The sequence below is a fragment of the Anoplophora glabripennis genome, unplaced genomic scaffold (genome assembly GCF_000390285.2).
Source record: "Anoplophora glabripennis isolate ALB-LARVAE unplaced genomic scaffold, Agla_2.0 scaffold385, whole genome shotgun sequence".
In the NCBI taxonomy this organism is placed as follows: Eukaryota; Metazoa; Arthropoda; class Insecta; order Coleoptera; family Cerambycidae; genus Anoplophora; species Anoplophora glabripennis.
The window spans coordinates 465,256-483,655 of NW_019416539.1; the positions used below are offsets into that span (position 1 = coordinate 465,256).

At 31.2% G+C, this 18,400-nt stretch overlaps 1 protein-coding gene across 2 annotated transcripts in view; it reads left to right on the forward strand.

Moving 5' to 3' along the window:
- The window catches only part of LOC108909544 (rootletin), an 89,270-nt gene extending 71,958 nt beyond the window's left edge, over positions 1 to 17,312 (forward strand). Inside the window, exons 15-27 of one of the 2 annotated variants that reach the window (XM_018713920.1) lie at positions 2,947 to 3,306; positions 6,127 to 6,312; positions 6,728 to 6,972; positions 9,744 to 9,959; positions 10,021 to 10,222; positions 10,289 to 10,389; positions 10,447 to 10,623; positions 10,679 to 10,786; positions 10,838 to 11,017; positions 14,354 to 14,566; positions 15,394 to 15,705; positions 15,759 to 16,121; positions 16,439 to 17,312. In XM_018713920.1, coding sequence (XP_018569436.1) covers positions 2,947 to 3,306; positions 6,127 to 6,312; positions 6,728 to 6,972; positions 9,744 to 9,959; positions 10,021 to 10,222; positions 10,289 to 10,389; positions 10,447 to 10,623; positions 10,679 to 10,786; positions 10,838 to 11,017; positions 14,354 to 14,566; positions 15,394 to 15,705; positions 15,759 to 16,121; positions 16,439 to 16,714 — 2,939 coding nt within the window. In that variant the 3' untranslated portion in view covers positions 16,715 to 17,312. Of the gene's footprint in view, positions 1 to 2,946; positions 3,307 to 6,126; positions 6,313 to 6,727; positions 6,973 to 9,743; positions 9,960 to 10,020; positions 10,390 to 10,446; positions 10,624 to 10,678; positions 10,787 to 10,837; positions 11,018 to 14,353; positions 14,567 to 15,393; positions 15,706 to 15,758; positions 16,122 to 16,438 lie in introns of both variants that reach the window. The other variant, XM_018713919.1, reaches the window with a different exon arrangement.
- The last annotated feature ends 1,088 nt before the right edge of the window (positions 17,313 to 18,400 follow it).

Genomic DNA, 18,400 nt, shown 5'->3' on the forward strand with positions numbered 1-18,400 from the left:
GGCATGAGGAATAAGAAAGGATTTAACAATTTTGGGAACTTCACGCGAGGTTGTCGTAACCATAAAGCTTCTTTGGAACATACATATATGGTGTGCGTTAATGTTCGCAGAAGTCCACAAACCGAACTAATATTTCTTATATTTTTTATAAAATGTAAATGAATTGAAATTTTTTTTTTGTTTTCAGTCAATCAATGAATATGCTTCACCTATTCTCAATGTCACGAGCCGCCACTTGTTCAAGATAGAAAATTTACAGTTTCTTAATAGAAACAAACATAAATATTACATGCCAAGGTCTTCAAACGGCCAAATTGGCAGAAGCGACCTGCTAATTCACATATACTTTGAGAGCAAGACTGTGAAACTAGTATGTGTCTGGTGGTTTGGTGGTTCAGCCGAATAATGATCTTGGCAGTTCATTGAATTTTAAAAATTGGTTCATCTAGTAGTGACGCAGGTCTTACTTTCATAGCACCTGCAAAACAGCAGGATGCTCTCTGCCAGTTTAGCTGTTTCAAGACCTAGGCATTGAGTAATAGTGACCATTCATAGATCAACTATAATCATTAAATTAGTCATTTGACCAACTTAGTTTGATTTCTTGAATAATGCCCACAAAATACAGCCTATTTCTTAAATCAAACTTCCGATTTATTTCTAAGCAAACCATAATAGAATATAATGGTAATACTTTTTTTCCATACACTAAATAGATAAACAGATTAGTTCTTGAAAAATGTAACATTTACGCAAATATTTCTGAGGATGTTTAACGTAAACTGATTGAAACTTAGGTTAATGACGTCTGCAAATATATCAATATGTGGTGTAGATATTACAAGACCTTGTCACTAAGAACCCCAGACTTTCGATTCCACTTTTACTTTTGGAAACAGATCGGTGCATTTGAGGACTTTTTTCCTGTGGGTGAGATGCCATTGTTATATCTGCTGATCTCTGCTGATATCTGCTGTCACAAAACATTGAAAACTAATAAGTACGAAATCAGTCTTGAGTGGTGTTTTTGCTGATTGATCTGTTTACTAGATATTGAGGATGTAATTCAATGTAGAAATTGGTATATAGCGTAGCTCGTGGAGTAGTTCAACAATATTGTTAGTTGAAAAGTTTGTTTTGCCTAGTGTGAAACAAGTTATAGTAGGTCACTGTCTGCCAACAAGTACAAAACAATATTATATAATAGCCAGAAGGCATTGAGTAACAATAGCATGGCCATGTACTTTTATTCATAATTTTAATGTGATGAATTCCATTGAGGTATCATTAATTAATAGTCTCTGATTGGCTCTACAGAATCCATCACATAGAAATGATGAATAAAAAACAAAACCCATTTTAGATATGTTACTACACTAAACTAAAGTTATATCTAACGAAAATCGTTCATCAGTCATCTCACCAATAGTATATTCTGATAAGAGCTAATAAGTTCAAAATCAGTTGGACGTGATATGTAGCCCGCAAATTAGTTGTTTTCCACAATACAATTGGTTAAAAATTTTTCTTATTTTTAGTCAGAGAATCACATGTACAATTTTGACAGTGGAATATTGCAACACTCTGTATTAATTTTAATATACAAAGAAAATAATCTTAATAAAGCCAAAGGCGAATTAATTTTGAAAATTAATATCAAAATAAGCACAAAATTTGACTGGTTTTTAGTAATTTTTAAAAAATCTTGTACGATTATGTCATTGTTTATTTTAAAAAACTTATTGGACAAATTTTATTTCTATCTATTGGTTTTTAAGGTCAAGATTAACCAACATTGACCTTGAACTTTTGAAGAATAATCAATTATTAATTCATGCTGAATACTATATAACAGTGCTGTTACCTTCTACCAAAAAGATATTTAATATTTAATCCTGGGTGATTGTAATACATATTTTTTTAGAATTTTAAAATTACAGTTTTGTTGTGTCATTATTTATTTTTACTTAGGAATTAAACGATTGTCAACACCTGTGTCAATACCATAATATCTACATAAAACTGTATCCATAAAAATAGAGATTTTGGCATAATGGAGTCACATCAATGTCAATTTATTTTTCTAAACTCCAATAAGTAAGTTCTGCTTCATAGAAAAATAAACATAAATTTGAATTTCACACTTTTATTTGCCAAAGTTTGACACACATAGAATTGCAAATTTGTAATATTTGCATTGCTAATCTTTTCCTAGAAATATTCAGTAATTTCTATTAAATACTTATCTTTTTTCGGAATTTATGTCTTATTAAAAAAGTAATAGGTATAAACTAAAAAAATAATAGTAGAGAAGTGTTATTTTGTAAATATAAAGATATTGTTAACATATTAAAATATGTACTGCTAAATGACAACATTCCAGCAACAAAAAATAAGTGATAGCATCAGACTTATTTATGGATGGCGTATATTTTTATCAGATAAAATTAAAATGTGACATAATACACAAGAAAAATAGAAACAAGTTATTTAAAATGCAGCAATAAAGTAGAAATTTTATGTTCTTTGTATTTAAATTCCTTGGATGTGTGAACTGCTAGCTCCTAATCTAAAAATAAATATGCATTTAATTACAGAAATAGAATTAACACCTTGTGAGGCGTAATATTTGTTTCCAAAAAAATCCTCAGCACTGCAGTGGAAATAACTTGGCATTAAAGAGTGTCAAAGCCATAGCACTGGGTGTGCTGCCATGGTAATAGCTAAATTGCTTCGAGACAAACCTCAGAGTACACAGTGCTGATTTCATTCATGAAAATAGAATTAAATAAATGATATCATCATAATATTAGGGAAATGAGTTGTTTCTAAATTTAAATTACACATTTGATGGAACATTTTTATAGAGTTCTTTGTCCAGTTGATGATATATATCTACTTATAATTGCTCCGTTGTTTGTTTTGTCTATCAACAATAATTTTTAGCCCATCATGACCAACAAGCCCTGCATGACAGACTAGAGGAGACTAGGAGGGAGTTGGAGAATGAAAGGGACACCCTAGAAAGGTTTAGGAGGGAGGCAAATGGTCGGTTTGAACAGGACAGAGCCAACATCAACCAACTGAAGGACGAATTGAATAAGTTCAAGACTAGATTGGAAGAGGCCAGAGCCAGGTATGAGGATGATAGGAATAAACTGGAACAGAGGATAGAAGAAGTCAAAATTGAAAGAGATAATTGTCAGAGTGAGGTGGAAAATTTGAAGGTGCAGTTGCATCTTTGTGAGGACAAAGGTGAAAGTGTTAGCAACCAGCTTCATGAGACTATTAGGAAGCTCAAAGAAGGTGAGTTTTTTCTAGAAAAAAAAAAAAAGTTATTTTGTGAAAAAATTGTGCTAATGGTTTTTTTAATTTTTAAATTAAATTTTAATAAGTGTCTGAGGAATTTTGACTTTGTATCAAAATATTTTTGAATGCGATTTTCAAAAGAATGTGTGCATTTTTAGTGCACAATATAAACTACCCATCACAAAGCATGTAGTACATGGAAAAATATTAATTTGTTCGCTTCATAAATTACTGTAAAATTTAAAAAATTGTTCTAATTTACTACTTTACTAAATTTAGATTTTACAAAATTTGTGATTAATATGATAAAATTAGCAAATACAAAGTGTTCCATTTGAAGGTGTAACCGTTAATAATTAACACTTTTTAAATTTAAATTTAAATGTGAAATTAAAAAATGAATAGATACGTATAGAAATTAATGTGGTGTTTTGAGGGATAAAAATACCATTTTAAATTGTTAATAAAATTTTCCAAAAGTTGGTTCCTAAATAAATCGTAGTAGACTTAGGATTTGTAATTTTGAGGATTTTATAGTTCCCAAATATGTAATTTATTTAAAAATATATTTTACTATATACAGGGTGGCCCCGAGGTAATGGGCCAAAATTCATGGGTAGATTCCTCAAGTAAAAATATTGCGATTTAGCCGAACCTTACCTTAGTTAAAGAAATACAGGGTGTTAAATGTAAAATATTATTTAAGTTTTTTTTAATTTATTCCTTAACAAAGGCAAATATCCTCACAAAATTTTGGGGATTGGAATTCTTTGAGTAGAGGAATTGACATTTGTTCACATTTTGGTTAAAGTTCATATGGGGCGCTAGCTGCAGTAGATTGAATGTGTTAAAAACGACATAACTTTTTTGTACTTTAAGCTATCTCATCTTTGGTAACAAATTCTTATTTTTCAACTTTTTTGACACAAAAAAGGTATACTTTATGAAAGTAGCTATCTCGCACCGTTTTCGAGATATTTGGCTTTGAAACTTCCAATGCTGTTGCATTAAATTACAATTAAGTACCTACAGGTATTATTAATTTAGTGGTAAAGTTAGGATTTGGACGAAAATCAAATAATTGACGTCTTCCACTTGTCTTATTACTGTCATTTGTATGCTAATTTCTATTAAGTATTATTCTTATCTAATTAAAATCATATCTTAGCTTACAAATTAAATTGTATACTCGTACATAAATGTGAGATAGAATGCCGAGGTTTTCGTTTTTGGAGTTACATGAAATCAGTTGTTTATGGAGAAACTATAAACACATGAGAAGAACTTTAATAGCAGGTTTTAAATGCTGCAAAGTCATTTCGCATTAAGGATTTATATTTTAAAATAAGACAATCTTTTAATAAACGTGTTGATAAATGTATTGAAGTTAGAGGTGGACATTTTGAACAATTATTGTCAAAAAGGCATATTTTTTTACTAATGTTTACTATTTTACTGTGCATTACAATTGTTAATTCTAAATAAACCCTTGTTTTTGACATTTCTAAATTATTTTAATTATTTCAACTATTAGCGTTGGAAGTTTCAAAGCCAAATATCACGGAAACGGTGCGAGACAGCTACTTTCATAAAGTCTACCTTTTTTGTGTAAAAAAACTTGGAAAATAAGAATTTGATACCAAAGATGAGATACCTTTAAGTACAAAAAAGTTATGTCGTTTCCAACACCTTCAACTATGGCAGCTGGCGCCCTTTATGAACTATAACCAAAATGTGAACAAATTTCAATTCCTCTATCCAAAGAACCCCAAACCCCAAAATTTTGTGTAGATATTTGCATTTATTAAGAAATAAATGGAAATAAACTAAAATAATATTTTACATTATTTTTGCTTCGGGAATCTACTCATGAATAATATAATATAATAATAATAAATCTGACTCCTTGTAAGACACTTTTTCGTGGGCCCTTCTCGTCTTTGGAGCCAAAAAAATTTGGTTCGTATTTGAATTTCTTAAAAATGATTAGTTCGTTAGAAAACTATTGAATTTAGGAACTTATTTGTCTCTTTATATTTTTTTCATAAAACCCAATGTTTTCGAGAAAAACGGCAAAATGTAATCGAATGCATCCTGTGATTCATATGAAATTCTTCGTGTTAATTGTAGGTGGCTGGCATTCGCAATTAACAAACAAATTTATTTTTTGACAGTTATCTTTAATCAGTTGTCAAATAATTATCTTTTCTGCGTTTATCGAAAAAATTGTGAGATTTTCTGTGTAACAAATGCACCTAATGCAGCCGGATTTTAGGGGACTGTAACTCTGAAAGAGGGGTCCACTTGGCAAAAAAATACGGATCTTCTAAATCTGTGACTAAATTTTGTTGCGTTAATTTCGAAACACCCAGTATAAATCAGGACACTCAGTATTTTTCAAATGGAATAAAGTTACACTAATATTGAAAGATTTCTGGTAAATTGGAGAGGACAAATTAAAATTCTTTATTGGCTTGGAAGAATCAGCAATTTTTTAAATTAAAAGACATTAAATTAAATCATTCAATTTTTTTAATAATCTTATTAATTTTCAACTGCAATACCGCCAATTGCAATATCATTTAATTAATCATTGATTTTTTTCTCATATGTTGCACACCTTTTGGTGGGCAGCGTACATGCTCATACAAAATGTTGGCAAGTCAAAGATATTTTATTTATTTTTAAGACATCTATCTAAAATTACTAACGGTGCATATATTTCAACATAACAAGAATTGTCTGGAGATTTAGAAATAAACATTACATTTAGACATAGGAATTTCATATATGTTTTTTTATTCTTTTATTTTCTAGCTGAGAATAATTCAGAATCGTTGAGAAAGGAACTCACCGATGTTCGCAGACTTCTAGCGGATAGTAATTTCGAGAAGGAGAAATATCACAACACGAATAAAGAATTAAGGGATCATGTCAAGAGAACGGAAAGTGAGAAGAGAGAACAGGCTAGACAGCTAGAGGAGGCCTATCAGAAAATTACAAGTAAGTCGCTCATTAAAAAAAATATTTATTTAAAAAAAATATCCTGTTTTTTACCTAAAACTTTTACTTTAAACAAACTTCACTAACAAATTAAAAACATTTTAATATATTAAAAATTGCGAACAATGTTGATAAATTTTACGGTGAAATAAAAAAAATTAATATAGCTAGGTCAAAGCATTATTTATTAAATATTTATAGTTGCTGCAATATGCCTCAATTATATTGAGAGCAGAACTTAATATATTTCACCCTAATCCCAAAATCAATACAACATGCCAGAAACCAATCAGTATTGTTTAATCAATAACCAATATTAACAGTAAACAAACACAGAAACATTAATAAATACCCATATCAATGATAATAATCACACTGTTAAATTACCCTTCGGATATGTTATGCTCGTCCCCAGATCTTGAAGAACTGAAAGTATCTGTGGAAAATGAAAGGAACCGACTACAGAACCAAATAAGGGACTTGGAAAAAGAACAGTTGCAAACGGAACACAAAATACAAAGTCTGCAAGAGGACCTGCAGAGAACCCAGGCCGCTGGAACACAACAGCAGGCCGAAGAGAAGGAATTACAGGCCAGGCTCTTAAATGAAGTTGAGGAACGTGAACGGTCACACCAGGAAGTGCACCAGCTAAGAAAACAGGTACGTTTTGACGATATAAAAAAATGTGAACATAGTGGCATCACTCTGCTACAAAATAATCAATGCCGAATGGTGAAAATTAAAATAATCGTATTTTGATAAGGAATCGTAGGAACTATACCATTTTTTTTGCGATGATTTCTTGCCTCTTATAGAGAAATTGATGTTAAAAAAATTACGAACCATATTTGAAAAATAAAAAATGAATTAGGGTAGCCTCCCCCAAGAACTCAAAAAATAAGAAAGTACATGTATATTTTGCATTTCCATTCATTTTTCATTTTTATTGATATACAGGGTGTTAATTAAATATGTACAATAAATTCAACACATGATTATTTGAGTGATTTTAAGACAAAAAGTTCATATAAACATTGGTCTGCAGGTGCTTCATTTTCAAGATACAGGGTGTTAAACTTTTGTAAAAAAATTGTTATTTCGTAAATATCTTAAATACCCTTTACCCAATTTTATTGTAATTTGGCAGTGTTACATGTAGTGTTAAGGGGCTCATTTAACCCGAACTTGATTAGATTTGTTAAGTCCAGTGACGTCCCAAGCGGTATCGTAACGATTATTTTTGAGGAAAAAAAAAATGTACGCCACTGACTTTTTTGTAATTTTTATATTTTTTTTGGATTAAGCCACTGAAAATATAACTTTTTTTGTCTCTTGAATATTTTTCGTATCTTAATTAATTTTTGAAGAAAAAAAATAAAATCCACTTAATTGCATATCTCTGGATCACAAGAAACGTTATTAAAAATATTCTTTAAGGTACCGCTCGAGACGCCACTGGACTTTACAAAATTTAATCAAATTAGGGTTAAATTAGCCCCTTAACACTACAAGTAACACTGCCAAATTACAACAAAAATAGGTAAAGAATGGTTAAGATATTTACGAAATAGCAATTTTTTTACAAAAGTTTAACACCCTGTATCTTGAAAAGGAAGCATCTGCAGACCAATGAACTTTATGTATTAAAATCACTCAAATAATCGTGTGTTGAATTTATTGTACATATTTAATTAACACCCTGTATATTAGGGTTGCTCAAAATAAACGAATATTTTTTTGCTGAAAATTTAAATAAAAATGCCTGGGGATCGTTTAAATTATACTTATGAAGATTATTTTAATTTGTTATTTATGAAAGAAAGCAGCAGATTCTCTACATTTACTTGAAATTACTTTGTCACATTTTCTATAAACAACAAGCAAATTAAAATAATCCTCCCTGACTGTAATTTAAAAGATCCTCAGACATCTTTATTTAAATTGTCGGCAAAAACTATTCAGACACAACAATAATTTGACAACTAACTTGACAAATGTCATGTTACTTCAATTGTTTTTGGAGTGTTTCTGATAACGGCCAATTTGACAGCAAGTCTGATACGAGAAAAACTATGCAAATATCTCTAAAAGTGGTAACGGCAACCATAACAACGATTGTATGGCTTGAAAGGAAATTTATTTCAATCTACATACGACAGTAAAAAATACAGGGTGTTCCATTTAAGTTAACAAAGTTATAGCTGTTTGAAGTTATCAAAATGTAACGGCAAAAATTAAACACCTAGAACACCTAGTATTAAATGTTTTAATTTGTTGGTATACCATAATGTAATGTTACCTGCACCCTTTATACAGGTACCAAAAATCCGCTTGATATCACGCTCCTAAAAATAGTTACTATCTCCGCGAACCCTTATTCTGTTAATTTTTTCTTTAATAATAAAGTGACCCTCAAATTTCACATAGAACGCGAAAATGTAATAATATATAGGGTGTCCCATTTAAAATACCGAAGTTGGTGTCGATTTCCGGTATAACCGGAAGTGCTGGAGAGTTCTAGATATTTTAGTTGTATTCGCTCCAGGGTCATTGCCATGCTGCCAAATTTTTAAATTTTTTGGAGCAGAACTTTCCTAGATATCGATCGACGGAGTTCCCAGTGGGACACCCTGTATAGTTTGCATTTTCAAAATTTTAAATTTTATTGAAAATTTTCCTGTTGACTATGTGGACCTAGAAATCATCTCTTAAAAAACAGTATGGGCCCCACATTTCATTATCAAAATATAGACTTTAACTTTCACCAGTTGTTACCGAAGATAGTAATTTGCCTTTTTTATAAATAGATAAATAAATACTTTATTAATGTATTTTACAACATAATGTAAAATAATATTGTATGGTACATATTGTCGTAATAAGTTAAGTCACATATATCATAAAAGAGGAGTACACAAAATTAAGAGAGAGATAAGAGAGAATAAATTTTATAATACACCTAACCATAAGTGCATATTCTAACTGAAAATCATCATTCTGTTTATAACAATATGTCTGCTTTAAAGTTCTTTGATCTTTGGAAGTTTTAATATGAGCAGGTAATTTGTTGCATAAACAGCAAGCATAACGACAAAAATCTGGAGACAATTTAACATTTATTTAGTAAAGATGTAATGTTAGAAAATTCAAAATATTTGTCATATGCATATGTTGCTACTGCCGTGTACTCTGTTTTCTCAGCGAGACAAATCATTAACATATAACATAAAATTTGTAGGCCTTAAAATTATTCCCTGTGGCACGCTATTTTAAAACCTTTCTAGATGAAAAGACCAGTTACTGTTTGGATGCATCCAATCCGACAACTTTTGAACCAGTTGAACTACAGCTTCCTTATGCCATGCCAAAACCTTATTTTTTATGTAGATATTTGTTTACGTTGACGAAATATTCATTGCAACTTTTGTCAGATGTCCGAACTTGAGAGGAACTTGGAACAGACGAGACAAGAGCTTGGAAGGACAAGGTCGCACTCTGCCCAGCTCGAGGAACAGTGGCACGCGCGAGAACAAGACCTACTTGTACATTTGGAAGACGGCAGGGTTAGAGAAAAGAGGCTGGAGGACCAGAAACACAACTTGGAGGTTTGCCTGGTGGATGCCACTCAACAAATACAGGAATTAAAGGTAGGTATACTCTATCGTATACGATTGTACTCGATTATATCGTAATATTAATTTATTCAAGGCAAAATTGGGTGGGGCAGAAGGAAGAGTAAGGGCGTTAGAAGCTCAATTGGCTCAGTTGGACTCGTCTAAACGAGACACTGAACAAAAATTGAGCAGTGTCGTGTCAACCTTAAAAAGGATAGCTGGAATACAATTGGATGGTACCGTCACGATGCCTTATAGACTTTTAAGCCCGTCGAGGAGGTGGAGTCCTGCTAGAAGTAAAAAAATTGTTATATGTCCACAATTTTCGCATATTTTTACATGTTTTTTTGTTTTGTTTTTAGCTCACGATGAGAAAGATGGAACGATAGACGTAGATCCGGAAATTGTCAGAAAAGGTGTTAGAAATTTAATGCAGCAAGTTGCTCAAATCGAAAGAGAGAGGGTAACGAAGTTTTAAACATATACGAGTAATTAGACATATATATTTTTTTTATTTAAGGATGACTACAAAACTCAAGTACAAACGGCCAAAAAGCAATTACAAGAGGCTCACGAGAATCAGAACAAAGGCGACAGCAAGCTCAGTAAAGTTCTGCAAAACCTCCGCACCCTGCAAGAAGAAAAGGGCAGTTTGGAGGCAAAGTTAGGTCAAAAAAATATAGAACTACAATCACAGGTAACTGAAGATACCACATTTATAAAGAGTTAACTAAAATGTCTTTTTTAACCAGAACGATGCCTTAGCGAAGAAAACAGAGGAAGCCAAAGTGATGAGGGAGAAAGTCGTGACATTAGAGCTGTCGTTGAGTAGCGGCTCTGAACAAAAACTACAGTATGAGGTAAAACATAGACCACCAATCAAACTTTTTGTATTGTAAATTCATTTCCAGGATAAGCTGGAGAAAATGAAGGTGGCGTTGGGGAGACTGGAGGCAGAAAAGAGAAATTTGCAGGAAGAACTGAGCAGGGTTGAAAGTAGATCCACCAAGCTAGAATTGCAAAGAATGTCAGCAGAAGGTGATCTGCAGAGACTGCAGATGATGCTACAAGAAAAAGACTCTACTATTCAGGTATAAAAAAAAATCAGTCAGCATTATCAATATTGTCACAAATGGACAAAAAAAATTAACTACTACATGTTTTAAACGTATTGCCCGCTTATTTTGAATGCTTCATCGAACAACTTAACCTCCTAATTAACATCCTCGTTCCTCAGATTTACATATTTCAGGGTTTCTACGTAAAACAAAATTTAATATTTTCTTGACTAGAAATCAGATACCAGGTAAGACCAGAAACGGTACAAGACATACATGTATACGGGACATTCCACGCCAAATCGACCACTTTTAACCCTCACCCCTTTCAATTTGGCTGAATCTTTTTTATTGTTTTCTACCCTATCGAAAACCTCACTATTTTTTAAAAATTTTTAACATTTAACTTAAAAAAAGTTATGGATTTTTGAAAAAATAGCTTTTTTAAAATGACCATCTTTTTCAAAAATTGAGTTATCGGGACGTTTTTTTTCAAAATTTTTGTTTTTTAAATGTACTTTTTGAAAAAAAATAGATCACAATTATCTGGACCTATCTTCATTGTTTTTTTCCAATTTTCGAAAAAAAAACGAAAATTTCTCGATTACTATTTTTTAATTATTTTTTTTCTTATAAAAAAAACTGACATTTTTTATAAATCCTCAAATTTTTTCAGAGTGGTGTTTTTTCGTTTTCCATTTTTTTAATATTGATTGAAAAAAAAAATTTTTTTTCAATCCCTTCACAGGTACCATTTTGAAAATTTTTGAAAATGTATATAGAATCCCAAAATTGAAACAAATATATGAAACAAATAATTGAAAGTGATAAACATGAAAAAAATTTTGATTTTTTTTGAAAAAGTTAAGAAAAAAATAGAATAATAATTGAATAATTTTTTTGTATTTTTTTCGAAAACCACATCCAAAAACTAAAAAAATTAAAAAAAGTTGTTTGGTCCAGTTTTGGACGAACAGTGAGCTTTAAAAAGAAACATACAACGCATTTGAACTCAAATAAATCATTTTGAAACCATCCTCTTTTGACTTTTTGAAATTGTCATCAATCGCTGCATAGAATAAGAACGATCATAATTAGTGTTTAAAGCCCTCTTTTCCTCTTGAAGAATGACAACTAACGACATATTGTGTGATGGCATTGGTAGAACCAGTGGATCGCCAAATAACGACTCCATTCGAGCTTTATACATGGGCTTCTCAGCCGAATAACTTGCCAAACATTACAGTTAAATTTTCACCTTTGATTAAGTATAATGAAGTGAGTGAAAATTTAATAAATCGATTTGCAAAAACGAAATCTATCATTGGAACTCAAAAAGTGCACTGTGTTATACCTGACCAAGATGGGCCTCATGGTCAAAGATTTTTCAAGTTCGAACGAATCAAGACTGTGTAAATTATTTAAACGTACTAGAAAATAAAAAATATTATATGTGAAAAATTAAGATATTCAATAAACTGTACTACGAACGCATTCTGACTAAAATATTGAGTTTGTAGAAGATATTTTTTTTCAAAGTCCACTGTTCGTCCAAAAATGGACCCAAATAACTTTTTTTTCATTCTCTTTGTTTTTAAATGTAGTTTTCGAAAAAAAATACAAAAAAATTATTCAAAACGATCTAAGTATTTTTTTCTTAACTTTTTCAAAAAAAATCTAAATTTTTTCATGTTTACTTTCAATTATTTCTTTCATATATTTTTTTTCAATTTTGGGATTCTATATACATTTTCAAAAATTTTCAAAAAGGTATGTGAAATAAGCTATATATGAAAAAAAAAATTTTTTTCAATAAAAAAAAAATCAGAAACGAAACTACACCACTGAAAAAATTTGAGGATTTATAAAAAATGTCAGTTTTTTATAAGAAAAAAAAAAAATTTTTAATGGTAATCGAGAAACTCGTTTTTTTTCGAAAGTTGAAAGAAAACCAGTGAAGATAGGTCCAGATAATTTTGATCTGTTTTTTTTCAAAAAGTACATTTAAAAACAAAAATTTTGAAAAAAAACGTCCCGATAACTCAATTTTTCAAAAAGTTAACCATAACTTTTTAAAAAATAAAAGCTATTTTTTTCAAAAATTCATCTTTTTTAAATTGGGTGAAAAAATTTGAAAAAATTCTCAGAGGTGTTCAATGAGGTAGAAAATAATAAAAAAATTTCAGCCAAATCGAAAGGGGTCAGGGTTAAAAGTGGTCGATTTGGAGTGGAATGCCCATACGTTTTCATAAAAAATCCAGTTTAAAAAAGTAATAAAATTATATATAATTAAGGAACACACTTTACGATACTGAACAGTATTTTTGTGAGTGATTTTAATCAGATTTAAATTGTATACTAACTACACAGTCGGGCTAAGTTTTAAGACCGATTTTATTGTGGCGAAGTGCATGGCGTTATCTAAGTGTGATCAACGGGACTAGCATCGGTATACGTGTATCTACCACGAAGTTGTAATGTTTTGTGTGAGACGAGTTTTTGATAGTTGCCATCGAAACGCACATTGAACAGCGGGTAAAACAGGCACGGAAACGTATCAACTGTTACAAATGGTGTACAATGAAGAGTGTGTAAAACAGCACAAATAATTTTTTTTAAAAGAAACCTCAAACTTATGATGAAAATTTTGACAGAATATAAAATGAATTTCGATATACATCCTAAATTTTTTTTCATTATCTTTATAAATGTTGCAGTTATATGTAATTATAGATTAAAGAACTTTTGGCACTTTTACAGAGTATTAACTTATTATGTTCTGGTTAGAAAAACCATAATTTTTGTCTCCTCCATTTTCTTTTTTGAAACGGTGACTTCAAAAATTTATTTTAGTCTTTTTAAATGTTTTTCATATTATTTACTGGAATAAAAATTCAAAGTGAAGCACAATTTTAACTATCTTCCGATTCACAATAAGTTCTTTTTTATGTATACTCTATAAAATCACATTTGTTTATAAACAATCTATAGAATTAGCAGAAATGAAAAATCCATAATTTCACACTAATTTGAAAAAATAACAAACATAACAAGAGATGAGCTGAAATTTCAAGTCTCAAGTGTATAAAATCCTGTTTTACTAAACCGTTTATTTGCACATAAATGTGAGAAAACAAGAAATAGTTAATTGTTTAGATTTAGATGATATAACATTTATAATTTCACAATGACACCATGAACTGATGTAATAAGTTTACATTATAAAAGTTTATTTTCTCTTGGATGAACCAAATGCTGTACAACTCCGCAGTTGTAAAAGAGTTCTAGTTTGTCTTTGAACATAACTATTGCCAAACCAACTGCTGTAATACAAAGCATTTATTTTGCAATTATTATCCCCAATTATAGAAACTTCAAGAGAAATGTGAAAACCAAAGCAGGACTGTGGCCAGTTTAGAGGAGAGATGTGTTTCTCTAAAATCTACGATTGATCAGATGACTTTATCATTGGAGAGAGCACACCAAAGCGAGACCGAGTTGAAATCTGAATTGCAAATATTGCAACGATCTTTAATGGATGCCACTTCGAGTTCTCAAACGTCAACAGAAAGGCTCAAACAGGTAAATGCAAATCTTTGGTGTAAATGTTTGATTCGATTTCATTTAGCAAACTTTTGGAAAATATTATCAAAATTTAATACTATATTAACAAAATGTACACTTTTTGTGATACAGGTGTCAAAGTTTTCATAAAAAATACTGTTTCTCAAGCATTTTCAATCACAGCATGTTCTGCCTCTGAAATTTTAAACCCAAAAACACATATTTTGAATGTATTTAAAATTGTTTAGTTTATAAGTGTCATATAAAAGAGAGAAGTGGGAATCTTTATAAAAAAAATGATATAACTGACAAAATGTAAAAATTATTATTTTTTCAAAGCGTTCATTTTACAGAAATGTACATTTGTTTTAATCGCAAATTTGACCAGTTCCAAATAAAAAGTTTTATTAAAAATATTTGCCTTCCACAAATTTTATCAATTTGGCAGAAACAAAAAATTCTGCCACATTTTAGATTAAATAAATCGCGAAGTGAATGAATCGTTTATTTTTTTCTTTGTCTTTTGAGATATGTATTGTATTTAAATTTGATAATAAATGAGAAACAAAATGACATCTTTCCTATTTTAACAACACGAAAATTTATCTTAACATTACATTACTCATTTTAAATAACAAAATTATCAATATTCAGGAAGTGGTATAGATAAAGAAACTGGACGCTAAATCAAAAAGATTTAGCATCCAGTTTATTTTATATCCAATAATTTAAAACTATGATGCCTCACAGATTTGTCGAATTTGTGTTAAACAATAGGATTAAAGTAAGTTTTCGTAAAAAATTTTAAAAATTATGAATTTTGCATACTTTGTTGTAATTTTTAGTTACAAAAGCAACTGGCAAACAGCGAAAACGAGAGACGTGTCGTAACAGAAAGGTTCGAAGCAACTCAGCAGAACTTGGCCGAAATGAGGAGGAACAACCAGATATTACAAGACCAGGTGTCTCGGTTAAATAACGAACTGGCAAATAATGAAGTGCAGAGATCCGGGTTAGAGTCTCAGCTGAGGCTTGCTCAGTGGCCGACAGAAACAGGAATAAGCTCCCACCAAGAAGAGGAGCTGAGAACGCAGTTACACTCAATTCAAAGGGAACGGAATGAACTGAGAGGAAAAGTCGATTCATTGAACAATAAGGTCAGTTCTTTGTTGAAATCGGGACTTTTTGAACTTAATTTATTTTTATCTAGGTAAGACAATTAGAATCTGATAAACGCAACATAGAAAGGGTGGCTTCTAAAGCTGCTACGACGACAGTCCGGAGTAAATCATATGAACGTCCAGAGAAATATGAAATGGACTCGAGTATAACAGAACTGGATCGATACGAGCAAGAAAACCACGAGTTGAGATTAAAGATATCGCGCCTGGAAAATGAACTTTCTGAAAGAGAGGCTGAACTGACTAGGTTAAGGAGTCAAAGGCCTGGCTTAGATGCCAAATTCGATCGGGCTGAAATAGAAAGATACAGGGCGGCTCAATTGCAGGCGGAAAGACTGCTGGAGGCCAGAGAACAGAGCCATCGTCAACAGGTAGCTAGATTGGAAAATCAGGCAAGTATTTAAAATATTTTACATCTAAAAATTCAAGACTTTTCATAAATATTTAAAAAATATATATATACGGGGTGATTTTTAGTTTAAGGAAACAAAAATTTACGAAATTTATCTGGATTTTTTCACCAAACTCTAATAACATTAATATATATATAGATTTCCAGAATTAAACTAACTCGATATTAAAAAAATTTGATATTAATAAATCCATGAAATTTCCGGTTTTCCAGATCATTGCACACTATCTTATTATCTTCATCATATTAGAGAATCAGTTTCAAACATATCCCTTATTGGTATTTCATACCTTTTAGGTTACTTTATTGCGAGAACAACTCAACCAAGAAATAAAACGAAGGCAGCAGTACGTCCTGAGAAGCACAAAAGCCGGTCGGGAGATGCAACAGCTTCGGCAGGCCCTGGGAGACTCCTTACGAACGGTCTCCCAAGATCCTTCCTTAGATGCGCTCCTTCTGGAGCACGAAGCAAGGAAATTAGATAACACCTTGTCCAGCACAGCCAGCTTGCCTCCGGCTCTGGCTCTGCCTTCATCTTCGTACCGAAGATCGACCACGCCGCAACCAAAATAGAATTTATGGTTTCGTATCAGACTTAAATGACATTGTTACCGAATAAGTATGGAATTTATAAGGAAGAATTAACGTTTAATTTATTGTTAAGTCTACTTAATTTATTTTAGTAGGTACTTAATTAGTTCTAATATTATTGAGTAAGGGGTAATTGATTTCATACGTAATTTAGTTATTGTAATGCACTACATGTACGTACATTCAACCAAAGATTATTTAAATATCGTAATAAGAATAACTCTACACTGCCATTATTATAATTTGCTCAAATACTAGAGGTGTACCAATTTTATATAGGGCAAAGATATTTATAAATTTAACACATAGTTTTTCTTTTAAATCGTCATTTGTAGCAAGAAGTAGTCAATCATTTTCACCTAGATATTACGTAATGATTTTAAGGATTTTCACATACTAGAACTAGTTGAATAATACTTGTAACGAACTGATTTACCATTTAAATCTACTTCTTTAAGTTTCAACGTGTACGTGTGGTTTTTTAAAGTAATTTTTGTACTTTTAGGAAGTACGTAACAAATACTTGTCCGTCCATTTTTTATTGAATAGATTATGTAACAAATGCTTAAATAAATTGTACTGTAACACTGCAATTTTATTCAGTAATTTCTCCAGCGATATACAGGGTGATTCACAAACGGTGACCAAAAATGAAACCTCGTATTCTTTGGTGGTTTAAATTTTACTTGAAAATCAGGCTTTTTTCAAAAAACATGAGAGTAGTGATTTGTACAAAACTGAAAAACGAATCCGAAAATATCATACTAACTGTAAAACAATGGGGTACTATTTTAATTAGAAAAATATGCCACTGGAGCATCTAAATGTGCCCAATTTCAAATTATTTCTCTTATTAGTTTTTAAATTACACAGGCCGACAATTTTCAGAACCAGAAACCAGACCTAGTGTACCCGAAGGATTTTGGTGAGCTGATTTTGAATCCGAGCTCAGAATTGTCCCATCACCCTAGGTTCTCGAGATATTCTAACCTAAAAGTGCGAAAATCGCGGTTTTTCGCTATATTCGGGGTCAGATTATAATGCGAATTAATTTTTTTTCTAAAATCATATTAAACTATCTCAAAGTATCACTCTTACTCTTCTAAACGCACTTCGATTTTTTTTTCCTTAAAGATTTGATAGATTGAGGTTTAGTACTTCAGCAATTTCGTTACAACATGAAAATAAACAAAGTTTATCCAAACACGACATATACAGGGTAGGAAAGTACCGATGGTCTATCTGAAGTTACGTGAGAGCGATAAAGTAAGCCATAGAAATCCATGCGATAGAGAAGGATGGCTATAATGAAGACTTCTCTTTGTCACCGCCCGTTTCGCCCTTCCACAAATAAGATCCACTTCTTATTTGTGGAAGGGCGAAATGGGCGTTGACGATTAGATGCCTTCATTATAGCCATTCTTGTCTATCACATCGGTATTGCGCATTTAGGTTAACTTGTCGTAGGTTATAGCGCTTTATGATGAACCTGTCATGAGTTTAGCATGCGAGTGTAATAGCGTGTATATATAAGTATGTGCTTCATATAGTTGTTTTCGCAATTTTAGGTTAGAAAATCTTGAAATATTGAGTTTANTCACGTAACTTCTGATAGACCATCGGTACTTTCCTACACTGTAGAGTACTTATATGTACAGACCATTGCTT